Source organism: Neovison vison, chromosome 6 (assembly GCF_020171115.1).
Source record: "Neovison vison isolate M4711 chromosome 6, ASM_NN_V1, whole genome shotgun sequence".
Classification (NCBI taxonomy): Eukaryota; Metazoa; Chordata; class Mammalia; order Carnivora; family Mustelidae; genus Neogale; species Neogale vison.
This window is the reverse complement of record NC_058096.1, coordinates 163850150-163866843: the sequence shown is the minus strand read 5'-3', so window position 1 is coordinate 163866843 and position 16694 is coordinate 163850150. Positions and strand designations below refer to the sequence as shown.

Genomic DNA, 16694 nt, shown 5'->3' with positions numbered 1-16694 from the left:
TAAAACCACATTGAGATACCACCTTACACCAGTTAGAATGGTCAAAATTAGCAAGACAGGAAACAACATGTGTTGGAGAGGATGTGGAGAAAGGGGAGCCCTCTTCCACTGTTGGTGGGAATGCAAGTTGGTGCAGCCTCTTTGGAGAACAGTGTGGAGATTCCTCAAGAAGTTAAAAATAGAACTTCCCTATGACCCTGCAATTGCATCCTGGGTATTTACCCCAAAGATACAGATGTCGTGAAAAGAAGGGCCATCTGTACCCCAATGTTTATAGCAGCAATCGCCACAGTCGACAAACTGTGGAGAGAACCAAAATGCCCTTCAACGGATGAATGGATAAGGAAGATGTGGTCCATAATCACTATGGAGTATTATGCATCCACCAGAAAGGATAAATACCCAACCTTTGTAGCAACATGGATGAGACTGGAAGAGATTATGCTGAGTGAAATAAATCAAGCAGAGAGAGTCAATTATCATATGGTTTCACTTATTTGTGGGACATAACAAATGCATGGAGGACAAGGGGAGATGGAGAGGAGAAGGGAGCTGAGGGAAATTGGAAGGGGAGGTGAACCATGAGAGACTATGGACTCTGAAAAACAATCTGAGGGTTTTGAAGGGGCGGGGGTAGGAGGTTGGGGTACCAGGTGGTGTGTATTAGAGAGGGCACAGATTGCATGGAGCACCAGGTGTGGTGCAAAAACAATGAATACTGTTATGCTGAGAAAAACAAATAAATTAAAAAAAAAGATGTGAGGAGTGTGTGTGTGTGTGTGTGTGTGTGTGTGTATTGAATATTGAATGAATATTACTCAGCTATCAAAAAGAATGAAATCTTCCCATTTGCAATGACATGGGTCTAACTCTGAAACTATACAAAAATTAAGAGAAAAACATGTAAAAACATTTTGTTTAACCTTCATTTATTCCTTCTCTAAAGTTCTTTTTTTTTTTAATAGACCCAAGTTTCTGTCCTTGTCAAAATAAGTTATTTAAACATGTCTTGAAGGCAGGCCCACAGGAAACAAAAAGAGTCTTTATTTTTCTTAAAAATTATCTAATCTTCACTTTTTAAAAATTTGAATTTAATTACCCAACATATAGTACATCATTAGTTTCAGATGTATAGTTCAATAATTCATCTCTTGCATATTACACCCAGTGTTCATTACATCATTTGCCCTCCTTAATGCCCATCACCCAGTTATCCTATCCCCCACCTACCTCCCCTCCAGAACCCTGTTTCTCTCTCATAATTAAGAGTCTCTAATCGTTTGTCTCCTTCTCTGATTTCTTCCCATTCCATTTTCCCTCCCCCTATGATCCTCTGTGCTGTTTCTTATATTCATTCCATATGAGTGAAACCATATGATAAAATATCTTTCTCTGATTGACTTATTTTGCTCAGCATAATACCCTCCAGTTCCATCCATGCCAGTGTAAATGGCAAGATTTCATCCTTTCTGATGCCTGAGTAATATTCCATTGTATACCACATCTTTTGTATCAATACCTCTGTCAACAGACATTTCAGCTCTTTCCACAATTTGGCTATTGTGGACATTGTTACTATAAACATTGGGGTGCAGATGCCTTTGTGAATCACTTTGTAACTTTAGAGTAAATATCTACTAGTTCAATTGCTGGGTCATAGGGTTGCTCTACCTTTAATTTCTTGAGGAACATCCATACTGTTGTCTAGAGTTGTAGCATTCCCACCAACAGTATAAAAGGCTCCCCCTTTCTCCACATCCTCAACAACATCTGTTTTTTTCCTGACTTGTTCATTTTAGCCATCCTGACTGTGTGAGGTGGTCTCTCATTGTGGTTTTGATCTGTATTTCTGTAATGCTGAATGATATGGAGCATTTTCTCACATGTCTAGTGGCAATTTGTATGTCTTCTTTGGGGAAGTGTCTGTCTGCCCATTTATTGACTGTATTATTTGGGGGGTTTTTTGGGGTGTTGAGTCTGATCAGTTCTTATGGATACTGGATACTAGCCCTTTATCTGTGCTGTCATTTGCAAGTATCTTCTTCCATTCCATGGATTGACTTTCAGTTTTGTTGACTGTTTCCTCTGCTGTGCAAAAGCTTTTTTTTTTCCAATTTATTTATTTTCAGAAAAACAGTATTATTATTTTTTCACCACACCCAGTGCTCCATGCAAGCCGTGCCCTCTATAATACCCACCACCTGGTACCCCAACCTCCCACCCCCCCGCCACTTCAAACCCCTCAGATTCTTTTTCAGAGTCCATAGTCTCTCATGGTTCATCTCCCCTTCCAATTTACCCAAATTCCCTACTCCTCTCTAACGCCCCTTGTCCTCCATGCTATTTGTTATGCTCCACAAATAAGTGAAACCATATGATAATTGACTTTATCTTGATGAAGTCCCAATAGTTCATTTTTGCTTATGTTCCCCTTGCTTTTGGAGCTGTATCTAGCAAGAAGTTGCTGCAGCCAAGTAGAAGAGGTTGCTGCCTGTGTTCTCCTCTAGGATTTTGATGTACAATTCACTTTTGAAGGAGATTTTCAGGGAAACAAAATTCCAAATTGACAGTGTTTTTCTTTCAATGCTTGAAATATGTCATTTTTCTCTGTTTTTGCTTCTCTTTGCTCTGGCTGAAGAGGAAAAAAAATGTTATTCTAACAGCGGTTTTACCACAGGGCAGTTTTCCCAACCCCCCAACATGCCTTCAAGTTTTTCTTATTGTCTTAATGTTCTGACATTCGTCAGAACAACGGGGTTGATAACTTGATATGCATCCTGCTTGGTGTTTTCTGAGATGTTTGTAGCTGAGATTAATGTATGTAGTATTTCAAATATTTCTTCTAATTCTCTGCCTTGTGTTTTCTTCTCTTAGTACTTTCACCTTTTGTCATTGTCCTACAGTTCCTGCCTATTCTATTTTCAACAGTATTTTTTCTGTTATCATTTAGTATGAGAAGGTTCTGGTGCTGTGTCTGCAAGCTCGCTGAACTTACTTCACACAGGAGCTCAATAAAAGCATTCCCCAATTCTGTTTACAATGATTTTTACTTCTACAATTACCTTTTGATCCTTCCCCACAAGTCTACCTCTCTGCTTACAGTGCCCATCACATCTTGCATGCTGTCCACTTTTTCTGTTGGAGGCTTTAGCACATTAAGTGTGTTTGTTTAAAATTCCCAGTTTTATAATTTCCCAATCTCAGTCATATCCCAGTCTGGTTCTGCTGTGGGCTCTGTTTCTTTGAACTGTGTTGTTTTTGCCATTTAACATGCTTTGTAATGTTTGATGGAAATCCGGACATGATGCATTGAGCAAAAACTACTGAAGTAAATCTTCCTTTAATGTGAGTTGTGTGTGTTTTTTTAATGTTCTGGGAGTTACTCCATGCTCAGTGTTTTTGGTGAGCCATAATATTTGAAGCCATAAATTCCTCTGAGGTGCTTTGTATTTTGTGGGAGGTTTTTGTTGCTTGTCTCTACTGTTTGGGTTTCCCTGGATACTTTTTCTAGTAAAGTAAAAAATAAGTTTTCTAGTAAAAGCTGAGAGTTGACCTTCTTTCAGTTGAAATCATGTTTTGATATCAGATCCACATTAATATAGTGGAAATGTAGGGGAAGTGTTGTGTAGTTGTATGGTTAGATCTTAGGGTTTTAGTGAAAGTGTGTCCCTGAGACTTGGTCTTTACAAGTGCTTCTTAGACTCTTGTTCCCATTAGCTAAGAGAATAGAGGAATCTAGTGTTGGGTCCCTTCCTCTGCATAGAAACCTGAAGGGGTCTAGATTTGGGTATTTTCCTTTCCCCGGGTCAGCTATGCTGTGGTCAAACCCAAAGTGCTTGCTCTGCTAACATAGTTTCCCTTGAGGGAAGGATCTGTTCAGGAGAACAGAGGGTACTGGGTGTGTTCCAGATGGTTGCTTCTCTAATCTTCCACACAGATGTTGAACGACTTTTCCTTGACCTTCATCGTGACAATGTGGTGGGGCTACTGAAGGTAAATCATTGATGTGTGGAAACCCCCACCAGAATTATCCCTCTCCTGGAGACTTTCACCTTCCAGCCATGCTCACAGAAACTCCAGAGATTTTTCAGTCTTGGGTAACATTTGCAGCCCAGATCCTGGCTCGTGCAGATTCTTATACTTCTGAGGCTGTGAGTGTTCTATATTCATCTGTCTCTCCAGTTTTTGTGGTGGCAGTTTGCCTTGAGATCTCAGTTCTTTGATTGATTTTTGAAGAATTGTTTATTTTCAGCTTGTTCAGCATTTCTCTTATTACAATGACAGAAGTGATGATGTCTAAGCTTTATATATATCAGACCACAAACTGGAAGACTGTTAATCTTTCTAATAACAAGTAACCTTAACTTGTTCCCTCTGCAAATAGCTCCCTTTCATACCCTATTGTTGGAAAAATGAGGAGATATAATGAGCTACTTCCACTGATTTTTAAAAATAGGTTGTCAGGAGTTGCTCAGGGATTTGTCAGATCATAGAATGAAATCCTGATTTGTTATCAGTAGTTATAAAGCCAGCCCATGTTCCTTGTGTAAGATACATATGTACACGATTTGCTTCACATGATAAAAGAAAAAGTTAAAACAGAAATAACTATGTTAGACAAGATGAAATGCATGGAGTGCAGTAGGAATGTCCAGTTTGCTCCAGTCAGAAAGGTATTTGAGCAGCAACAGTTCCAATAGGCACGGATGAATCTTCCTGTGTATACCTCCCCTGGGACTTCTGTTATCCTGGGCTGTATCCTTAAACCCCACAAACATTGTCATATGCAGTTGTCAGTCCTTCTAGCCATCAAGCTTTGATGCTCTCTCTACCCTGTTAACTGGTCCATAGGAAATATGAAACAGCTCCAGCCCCCATGTCACCCATTATCCAAATCAGTGCTTTTCCACACTTGGTTTACAGAGCATAGGCACATGAGAATTATGCGGGGAACAGGTACAAGTTTTTATTATAAGTTCTAGAGAAGACAAATGGGTTCTCGGTAGAAAATAGGGAGAGGGGAGGGGACAAACTTAGTCAGAAGGCGTCCTGCCACATCCAAGTCTGGAGGCAAATGGGACATGAGCATTTCCATCAACTGTCCTTTGAAGACTGTGACCACAGGGATTGAACCACAGCCTTAAACCACCCACCTTTGGGAAAAATTGCAGGAGAGGAAATGGGGATGGAATGCTGTTACTGTTAATGCAGTTACTGTGGTTACTCAGTTGGCTCCAGGATTACAAAGGTCAGGGCTAGGTCTTCATTTCTTATCTAAACAAGGCCCACACATGGTCCAGCCTGAGAGGAAGATGGACATTGACCAATTTCAAGGGAGCTATTCGCTGAGGATGAGCACTTGCCTCTTAGGTCCCAAAGAACCAGATCCAACCATGAAGGAAAATATGGTCAATGGCCCAGATGTTTTTGGTCTAACAAGCCCGGGATAGAGATGAGGGATCCTACTGGTGAGGCTGTTTCTTGTTATGTCCACCACAGCGGTAGGACTGCTAGGAGTAGAGACCCAGGAAAACACCCCCTTAGAGGTAGGCCATGGTGCTGGGCCCTCAGCTTAAGACAGTGGATGCTGACATGGCCAGCCCATGGGCATGAGACTTGAGAGGCAGTAGTGTCTCCAAACACAGTGTTATTTATGGAGTTGACCTCAGTGTCAGAGCCTGGCTGGAGAGCCATTATACATGTAACATACAAAAGTGTGAATTGACAATGTTATCCTATAAGACTTCTGGCCAACAGACTTAACAATAGTTAAGTTTTGAGGGAGTCGAAATGTGGATATGTGTATTTTCCTTTTACTGTCAGGGTCACTGTCCCTAATCTAATAATGTCATTATTCTAGGAACAAATGCATATGCAGAACTGTTTCTCATCATGTCCATTATTTCTAAGCTATCCAAGCCACCATCATTTCTCATCTGAAATACTGCAATGACCTCTTAATCTCCCTGCTTCTACTCTCACCCACCTTCAGACTGTTCTCAACAGAGCAGCCAGAGCAAATTTTTAAAATGTTGTGTCACCGATTGAAACATCTGTGTGTGAGAATTGTTTTGTTTCGTTTTTTTTTGTTTTGTTTTAGTTTGCTTTTTTTTTTTTCTGAATGAGCAGGGACTATGAGCAAGAAATCCATAGAATTTGTAGAACAAGTTTCTTGGCTAGTTTTGTGTTGAATAGCTAATAAACTTTAGATATGTGTCAAGAAAAGAAAAAAGTAACATCATGTCACTCTTCGGTTCCATAACCCTCCAGTGTTATTACTGACACATCCAAAGCCCTTATGGTCTTTAAGGTGTGAAATGTGCCCTCCACCTCCCTCCTGATTCAAGGACTTTGCTCCTGATGTTCCCTCTATTAGGAACACTCTTCCTCCAGATGTATTTATTTATCATTGCATCCCCTGACCTGAAAGTTCGCCTTACGAGTTCATTTTCTTCACTACCTCATCAGCAGTGCCTGAACGAGTGGCGTACTAGGCACCCCACAGTGCCATTTTATATACTACCGGTAAATAGGAACTGATTCTGGCTTTGCGGCTGAAAGGCGTGGCATACGTGGAAGGAAAGACGACTTTGCTAGAGCAAGGAATGTGACTTCAGGGAGCCTCTCAGATGGAGAAAGACAGCCTGTCCCCCAAGCTGATTGATTGCTCTTTCCGGCCTAACCAGGTCTCCTCCTCACACTCCACCACTTCGAGAGCCCTCTGGAGTCAATTGGCTGAACTCTCTGAGCCCTTTCATCCTCCCAGCCAATGATAGGGCAAAAACTCTGCGGGAGGCGGGGCCAGGGTTCCCGCGTTGCTGAGAGACTCCTGAGGGATGGGATGCTCCCCCCCTCCAGGGCACAGAGATTCCGAAACCTCCAGATGCCTAGAAGGGCCCGGGGGTCACTAACGTGGAGAGTCAGTGACGCAGTTCCGTCTCCGCTGTGTTCCGAGATGTTAGTCTGGCGCTTTCGACGAGAGGTATGTGGTATTCTGGCGTCCGGGTTCGGCCAGTGTTCTGGGAGAGGGTGGGTGACACCGGCCGGGACCCAAGCCTCCTTCAGCGCAGCCCCGGCGGCGACGGGGAGGAGGTCTCTCTAGGGGTAGTCGAGGGCCTCTCCCTCCCCTCGTTCGGCTCTGTCCCGTTGTCTGGGGTCTCATCTCCCACACCGCGTAGCAGCTCGCTCTGATAGGGCTGACAGTGGTTATTCAATTTGCCGTCCCCGCCCCTAGCCAGCAGGCCGCCCTGGTAATAGCGGTCTAGAGCCCAGCCAGGCTGCACGGACTGCACAACCCCAATTTGAATCGAATACCAGTCCAGTCCCCGTTGTGTTCCCAGTGAGCAGCAGAGTTTTGCAGGAGATTACTCATTTATTCATTCAGTACTTACTGAGCACCTACCAGTGACTGCTAGGTCCTGGGGGTGACAGTGTGTACAAAACAAAGGTGTTTTCTGGTAGGCAAGAAATGGAACAAGCTTGAAGGGCTAGAAGCCGGGTCTGGAAATCTGGAGAGGTTGAAAACACAAAACAGATTTTGAGGGCTAGTAATCCTAAGAACTAGATAATCATTAAAAATAAACAAAGAAACAAGAAAACATTCACTTTTCATTCTTCCTTTAAAGACTTAGTTTTTCCTCTCTAAAGACACTTGACTCAAAGTTCCCTTCTCATCTCTCTGCTGCAAACTTTGGCTGGAAAGCAGGATTGCAGGTGGAATGCATTTTGCAGTTAGAGAAGGATATGGAGACTTAGATGTCAAACAGAACAGGTGAGAAGGAGCAGCTGTAGTTTGATGGAATGAGGATTACCTTTAGATACAGAAGATTTGTCTCTTACCAGCCATACTACCTTTGGCATGTCATTCAATCTCTGGGAGCTGCATTTCCCTATCTTCAGAATGGGAATGATCATCCTAGCTTTTCATAGTTCTATAGGAAAGGAAGTTACCCAGGGGTGGGATACTGCCCTGAGTGTCTGCTTGGAGTTGATCTCAGAGAACGCAATCTTCTCTCTTCTGTTTACAGCGATAGGACACCCCCTTAGGAACTTCCTCACCAAACCCGAGGAACAGATCAGGCAAGATTTTTGTGCTGGGAAGATTCTTCGGACTGAGGCTCTGCTGGCCAGGTGAGACCTATACTGTGAAATTAGTTATAATTTGACAGGAATCTGCTGACTAGAAGAAGAACCATGGCTGAAAGGGAGCATTTCTGCATGGCTATTTATTGAGGACGAGAGAGCCAGAGGAGTGGGAGTGAGCCTTCTGGACCTTGAGGAGTACAGTTTAGGGATGGGAGGAAAGGTAATATAGTTGAACTCAAATCTGGGTGTTAGGAGACTTGAATTTGAGTTGCAGTTTTCTTCTAAGTTTGTTTCCCCATCACATTTTGATAGAAGACAGGGAGATCTGGGTGATTCTTTCCAGCTCTGACATTCTGAGAATCTCTGAGTATTTAGACTAAATCAGCTGAGTATTGGAGCCCCTGGATGGCCCTGTTGAGACAGCATTGCCAGGACTGTATATATACTGTCATGGTGTTCAGATAATATGAAGTACGAAAGGGATGAACAAGTGGAGAAGGGATGGTGGTAGTCATGTGTGAAGGGTGCAGTTCTTATCGCCCCTACACCCAGATAAAATTAGAACCTTGAACTTGTTTAAGATTTCAAATCACACAACATTTACTGAACCTTCTTTGCACTAGGTACTTTATGGAATTCCATCCATGAACACCATGGGCCTTGCTCTCAGGGGCTTAGAGCTTAATGTGTACTTGTGAGGAGAAGTGACAGAGACATATATCCAATTCTAGTATAAGGCAGCCCTAGTTTATATTACAGATTTGTTACTGTGTTCTTTTTAAGTACAGAAATTTCTCTATGGTCAGATGAATTAGAGGTGAAAAAAAAAAAAGAATGGAAGAAGGGAAATGAGTTGGGAGACAACTTTAGGAATGCAGGATGGGTGACCATTAGAGGGTCTGCCACTCTTTAGGTGTCCAATAAGTGTTTGCTGAATGAATGAACAAACGAATGGGAAATGAATGAACAAATGATAGGAAAAGGAATGATGAAATCCAGAAATTTCCAGGAAAGCATAAACTTGTATTAGAGTGGATACAGAGGATGATTGAAAGAAAGAAATTCAAGGTTATCAGATCCAATTCTGAATATCAACAATGGTAATGTCACTAAGAAAGATGAAGATGTAGGAAAACACTTTAGATGAGAAGAAGAAGAATATGTCAGGAATGCAAATTTGAGAATAAGACAGAGGGTACAAAGGAAGTTATGCAAATCTGTTAGCTCACTGAGACAGAGATTTTGGTTAGAAGAGCAGGAAGAGAAAAAGAAAAATGCACAAGGATGTGCCATAAGGAAGCCCAAGGTGATTCTGGGGGAACTAAGAGGGAAGCAAGACTTATCAGAAGATCATCTGCTTTTATTATGATGTCAGGCTTTGTTTTATGTACCTGAGATCAAAGAGTCCCCTGATAATTTTCTCCCAGTTCTTTTTAAATCTTTTTTTTCTCATTTCAGTTTTTATATTTCATTCATCTGTCTGTCTGGAATTTTTCAGGTATTCCCTCTTATTCGTCACTGTATTGCAGCTAATCAGTAACCAAGGGCCATGTGACTGCTGCTCACAGACACCCAAACAGGCAGGTGATGCTGGTGAGTTGAAGGAATACAACCTCCCAAGGTTTTCGGACACCTGGAGAGTGGCAGACCCTCTGATGGTCCCCCATCCTGCATTCCTAAAGTTTTCTTCTTAACTAATTTCCCTTCCTCCATTTTTTTTTTTTTCACCTCTAATCTATCTGGGCTAATCTTCCTAAATCTTTTTTTTTTTTTTAAAGAAGACAAGTTTAATTGAAGTATAGTCGATATACAATAGGATACCCTAAAGCGTTCTTTTCCTAATTCCACTTTTAGGTATAATGATATGAAATCTATTGTCCAGATTGGAATATTTTCAGGAGTTAAGGGGACCACTATTAATAATGATGCTGGAATGATGCTGGTAACTGTATTCTTGACAAGTGAAAGTGAGAGCGGAGAACAGCAGAGTAGAAAAAAGAATATAGAGTGGGGAAAGATAATGAGGATGGTTAATACTTGTTACCCATTGACCATTGAATTATACCCATCTGTGCCCCATAATTTCAGTGTTCTGGCTCAATCGCTTCATGCAACTTAATTCTTTCATCTGTTCATTCAAAAAATTTTCTTTTGGTGCCTACTGTGTACTTGGAACTGTGCTAGATGCTGGGAAGACAAAGGTAAACAAAATGGACAAAATTCCCACCATCATGGAGCTACGTGATAGTGTAATCACCCACTTATTTCTGAGTACGCTGGCCGTGTGCAAGCTTCCTTTTTTTTTTTTTTTTTTTTTTCCTTTTTTCTTTTTTTTTAACCTTCCCCTCCCTCACAAGATTGTTTTTGAGGAAACCATTCCTTCATGATCTGGAACTCAGCCAAAGGTTTGCCTTCTTAAAACACCTTTCCCCAAGTATTCTGGGCCCCAGTAATTGCCCCCTTCCCTAATACCATTTACCTTTTGATTGGGTACTTTGTAAATCTTAATTTGGTCTCCTCATTTTTCATGATTAACCTCACTATAAGCTCCTTAAATGTAGGTTTGATACTTCATGCTTGTATTGGTATGCTCAGTTTGCTATAACAAACTTCCACAGACTTGGCAGTGTAAACAACGGAAATTCATTTTCTCACAGTTCTGGAGCCTGTAAGTCCAAGATCAAGGTGACCACCTAATTCAGTTTCTGGCAAGAACTCTTCCTGGCTAATAGATGGCCACCTTCTTGTTCTTTGCTCATATGGCCTTCCTTAGTTTGTTTAGGGGAAAGGAGGCAGGAGTGGAAGCAAAAGTGAGGTCTCTCAGGTCTTTTTATAAGGACACACTAATTTATCAGACCAAGCCCTTATGATCTCATTTAACCTTAATTACATCCTTAAAGGTCACATCTTTAAATATAGTCACATTGGGGGTTAGAGCTTCAATGTGTGTTTTGGTGGGGGAAAGGGGAAACATTCAGTATGTAACCATGCTTTATTTTATTTATTTATTTTTTTACATTCACTAATGGTCTTTATTGCTTTGTGACAGAGCCATGTAAATACCTGGCTATTAACAGTTTCCATAAACACCTTTTTCCTGAAAGCCATGAGACTTATCTTTTCTATACCAGCTTTTAACAACAGAATAGTTACTATAGTAGTTAGCTGAGAAGATTTAGATCAGTCATGTCTAGAAATGAGACATGCTGGGGCTGGCTTCAAGGCATTGTCTCATTCTGAATCTCTAAAATATTTTGTTCTAGTAATTATGTGGATCCTCTAAAGTCATATCCCAACTTTTTATAAGAAATACCATTAAAATATAATACAAGTTAGCAGAAGATAATTTGCTAGCAACATGAGAGACCTCTGTAACAGTAAATACATAACTTACCCACCTGTTCATCCATCTGTTCATTCATACCACAAATAATTATTTTCTACTTTTCTGTAATAATACTTTTTATTATTTTTATTATTTTCTCTGCTAAATCCAAACAAGAAATGTGTACAGAGTAGAATGCCCAATAATTACTGCTTTAAGACATGTATAAAGAAAAGAGTTTCAGAGAAGATTACAAATGGAAAAGAAAGAACCATCAACTGTCTCAGAAAACTCTGGAAATGGCTTAACTTACTGTTCCACTCTGCTCTGTGGGCCCCTGTCTTCTCACTGAGTTTCCACCTCTTTGATTAGGAGAGGTAGTATGAGTTGTGAGTATACTTCAGGATCTAGCAAGAATCCACCCCTCCCCACTGTTTTCTTTGCCTCTTGTTCATATTTTGAGCACAGATTCTTACATTTGTGTCCCTGTATAGCATCAGTGGCACCTATATTCCTGAAATATGAACTGTAACCTCAGTTGGAAGTTCTCTTCCTTTCTTGCTGGTCTTGAGCACTCACCCTTAGATATGCTCGTCCTCCAGAAATTGTGACTCAGCTTATTGGAAAAGCTGTGAGACAGTGGAAACTGGTCAAACTTTTTTGAAAAGCAGTAGGCATCACTGCAAAACAATTTCATTCCCTCTGGCCCAGTTACTCTTTTGTGGAACTTTTATCCTAATAATATATTTCAGTAGGAAGAAAACTTTGTGTAAAGTGATCATGATAGGATTATTGAAGTGGTTAAGTAGCAGGGAGCAACAAAAATGTTAAATGCTAGCAAAATTGTGGGTAAATTATAATGACTTCAATTGGTAGTGTATTATATAGTCATAAAATGGTCTTATGATTAAATAGCAATGTGGAAAATTACATATGGTAGGAAGCAAAATTATATCTACTGTATACTTGCAACCATATATAATCTAAGTATGGACAAGTTTGAAGAGGAATATAGTAAAAGGAACATTAATTATGTGTTAGTATCATGGAGTCATTTTTCTGTTTTCTTTTATGACCCCAATCCCCTCAAGATTTGAGGTATGCTAGAGTTACCTATATATCCCCAAAGTAGAAATAATTAATTGTGGTATGAATGAATAGATGGATGAACAAGTGGGTAAGTTTATATATTTACTGTTATAGAGGACTCTCATTTTGCTATATATATATATATGACATATATTACATACCTATATTACCTATATATTTTATGTCAAACTCACTGAGAAGTTCCTGCTCATTCCTGACATCGGTTTTGTGTATTAGCACCTTTTGGTTGTTCTGTCTACTTTCACCCTTTTGTCAAAGTTAGATACTTTGTATCACGCAAAGTCTTATCAGAGCATGACCTCACCCTGCCATGCTTTAGCTAGACCTGTTCCCCAACTCAGCGTTTCTCGTTTGCATAGTAGATTGGGTGATAGTTCATCAGAGGGATAGCTTGGTGAGAAGCAGACAGAATGAATGAGCATATGTAGCTGGATCCAGTTACAGAGTAGTCCCTAGAAAGTAGGTTATTGTATGATTAGGCTCCAGTAGGCTCTGTTACTTGAAGAACAATGTTACCCCTTACTATGACAGGGCTTAAGAACAGAGATGTAAACAGGGGCCTCATACCTGGATATGGAGCAAAAGGTGAAATCTTAGTCATACCCTAAGACAATTGCAGTTGCTGGTTTATGAAACAATTCTTGAGCATCTATTTTGTGCCAGCCATTATATCATTGGTATTAGGGGAATAGGTCAGCAAGAACTAAAAGCCAAACTGTTTTGGAGAGCTACTGAGCTAAGGATCTTTAAGTTAATTTTTTCTAGGGACCAGATGAGGAGTTTGATGGCTCTAATCCTGGGAGTAGATGTGAGACAGGAGGAAACAGGGTGGATTTTATATTACTCATTGCTTACCCTAATGCTGGACTTTTTGGGTTCCCCTCTTGTCTTTCCATAAGCCTTTATTTACTTCGGCATCTGGCTCTACCCTCATTTTTTTTTTCATCTTATTTTTGATCAGTTCCCCCTGTCTTTGAACATTTCCTCTTGTTTGTGAGACCCTGTGATGTATTACATCTTGTGGTCTTTGGATAGAGAATAAGTGAGACCCTGTGGTGTGAAATTCTGCTGTATACCACATCTTGTGATCTTTGGATAGAGAATAGGTGACATGTGCAATTTCTGTTTCTTCTGTTAGATGGTGGAACTGAGGAGGTGTTGATCCCAAAATCACTCCTAAAATGTGAGAATCTTACACTTTGAAGAGAACTCCACAGAGGTGTTTCCAGGGAAGTAAAAATTTAGAAAGCTCTTCTGAAGAGGAAGAGAAGATTCAACAGGCCATTGTGATGCTTCAAGCAAGAGAAAATGAGGAGAAAGACAAGAAGCTTCAGGCATAAGATAGTTAAAGACAATAAAACACTTACAGAAGTGAGTGAGCATGAATATGAAAAAGATGGTAATGAGTGCTTGGATCCTGCAACAAATATGAGAATTCAGGCTGAAAAGAAACAGTATGTATGTACTGAGTGTGGGAAAGCCTTTAGTCAGAGTGCAAATCTTACAGTACATGAGAGAATCCACACAGGAGAGAAACCCTATAAATGTAAGGAGTGTGGAAAAGCCTTCAGTCATAGCTCCAACCTTGTTGTTCATCGGAGAATCCACACTGGACTGAAGCCCTACACATGCAGTGAATGTGGGAAATCTTTCAGTGGTAAGTCTCACCTCATTCGGCATCAGGGAATCCATAGTGGGGAGAAAACTTATGAATGTAAGGAGTGTGGGAAAGCCTTTAGTCGGAGTTCAGGTCTTATTTCACATCATAGAGTTCACACTGGGGAGAAGCCCTACACTTGTATCGAGTGTGGGAAAGCCTTTAGCCGTAGTTCAAACCTTACTCAGCATCAAAGAATGCACAAAGGAAAAAAAGTTTACAAATGTAAGGAGTGTGGGAAAACATGTGTTTCTAATACAAAGATTATGGACCATCAGAGAATTCACACAGGGGAGAAGCCTTATGAGTGTGATGAGTGTGGAAAAGCTTTCATTTTAAGGAAGACCCTTAGTGAACATCAGAGACTTCACCGTAGAGAGAAACCTTACAAATGTAATGAATGTGGGAAAGCTTTTACTTCTAATCGAAACCTTGTTGATCATCAGAGAGTTCACACTGGAGAGAAACCTTATAAATGTAACGAATGTGGAAAAACCTTCAGGCAGACTTCTCAAGTTATTCTACATTTGAGAACGCACACTAAGGAAAAGCCCTTTAAATGTAGTGAGTGTGGGAAAGCCTATCGTTACAGCTCACAGCTTCTTCAACACCAGAGAAAACATAATGAGGAGAAAGAAACATCATAAATAACATATATTGTTGGTAGTAGGCCTAATTGCTACTTTTTGGAAAAACAATTTTTCATTATTCTTGACTTTAATTAAATTTCTGTGACTCCATACAGGGAAAGTAACCAGAAGCAGACAAAGATGATCAGAGGGATATTCATGCTGGCATCATATATAACTGAAGGAAGAGAACTAGATTTTCAGTAGCATAGGGTTTAAATGAATGGTGGTCTATCTACATGATGGTTTTATAGCCGTTATAAACATTTTTAAAGAATAATGCCATGAGGAAAATTATTTGTATAAAATGGAAGATAAAGAGAAAACAAATTTGATCCAAATTTTTTTTGATCCAAATTTTTAAAAAACATGTACCTATAGGAGAAAAATATGAATGAAATAATACCAAACCAAAACGTTAACAGTGATTATTGTTGGGTGGTAGGATTATGGGCGATTTCTATTTTCTTTATACTTTTCTATGCTTTTTAGATTTTCTACAAGAATATACTACTTTTATATTCAGGAAAGAAGTACAGTATTTTTTAAATACAATAAGTACATGTTCATTTTCACTCATCAGTGTTATGAAAGGCATGTAGAACATGGACCCTAAACTCATGGGATTCCACCCTAATAGTGGCACTTGGTAGTGGTGGAAGCATGAGCAAGTCACTTCCTTTAAGAGCCTGTTTCCTGTTTGTTAAATAATAAACATCAGTTGTTGGTCTTTTGCTGTTTTAAAATAAACTGACATTTTTAAACTCTTAGACTAAAAGAACAACAAAAATTTACCACATTCTCCTCTCCCACGGTTGTGAGATCTGCAGGTAATAGAGACTTCATATTTTCGATATATATTTACAAAACCAGAAAAAATAACCCCTTATGAAATTGAAACAATTGCAGGTACATAGCCTGTAAAGATGCACTCAGCATAATCTAAAATGAGGGGAAGACTCTGACTTCTCATGTATAATTTGGTATCTTAAATTATGGACTTTGGGATCAGAGTATGTGTTCTGATCCCAGATCTGCCACGCACTAGCTTGTCAATTATGGACAAGTCACTTAACTGCACTGAGCCTTAGACTTATCTGCAAAAGAGAATAACTACCTTCTCCACAGGGTTGTGAGGATTTAATGAGATAATTCATGTATTATGTGACAAGGCTGGCACATAATAAATGAAAATAGCTCAACTGTGGGACATCAGAGCAGTGTTTCTAAACTCTGAGTGATTCAGGAAAAGTTTTACCTAAGGTAGCATTTAGGACATTTTCAGGTGTAATGAGCAAAATATCAAGAACTAGTAGCTAAAACCTTAAGAACATTGATTGCTTACGTATGGGGAAGTCTGGAGGTAAGCATTCCCAAATTTGGTTTGACAACTGAGCAATTCATCAAACTTAAGTCTTCATTGCATAATTTTCAGCATATTGGATTTCATTTTTTGCAGTCTCCCGGTTGTAAGATGTTGGCCATAACTGGGAACTCTACTCTTCACAACTCTTTCAGAGTCAGGAAGTGAGGAAAGGAGCTAAGGCTTTCTGATCTATTTGCCTTCTCTCTTTTATCATTGAGGAAATGTTTCTTGGGAGATGGGAGGGATGCTGTGCAGTCAGTGCTACAGGCGCTCACTAGCTTCCTCTGCCTTTATGTCTGGGCCTTTGAGAAGGCCTTAACCGATTTTCAGCGTTTTAAACTTCTGAGTCCTTAGCTCAAGATCCCACGGGGAACACTTAGAATCTCCCCATTCTTAAATGCAGTCACCTTTCTTTCTTCATATACAGTGAATTCTTTTTTTTTTTTTTTACTGTTATCCTACCATGGTGTTTCTTGACCTCTTTTTTTTTTCCAATTTATTTATTTTCAGAAAAACAGTATT

The 16694-nt window shown here is 40.0% G+C and overlaps 1 protein-coding gene across 1 annotated transcript; it reads left to right on the top strand.

The window, feature by feature from the left end:
• The first annotated feature begins 6927 nt into the window (after window positions 1-6927).
• Window positions 6928-15119, top strand: ZNF660 (zinc finger protein 660). The gene is made up of 4 exons (XM_044252853.1): window positions 6928-6982; window positions 8028-8130; window positions 9584-9678; window positions 13659-15119. Exon 4 carries the CDS (start codon window positions 13829-13831, stop codon window positions 14822-14824), a length of 996 nt encoding a protein of 331 aa, XP_044108788.1. The 5' UTR covers window positions 6928-6982; window positions 8028-8130; window positions 9584-9678; window positions 13659-13828; the 3' UTR covers window positions 14825-15119.
• Window positions 15120-16694: the final 1575 nt, after the last annotated feature.

Excerpts from the sequence above, each read along its gene's own strand:
- ZNF660 (XM_044252853.1), top strand. The coding sequence starts at position 13,829 with ATGAGGAGAAAGACAAGAAGCTTCAGGCATAAGATAGTTAAAGACAAT.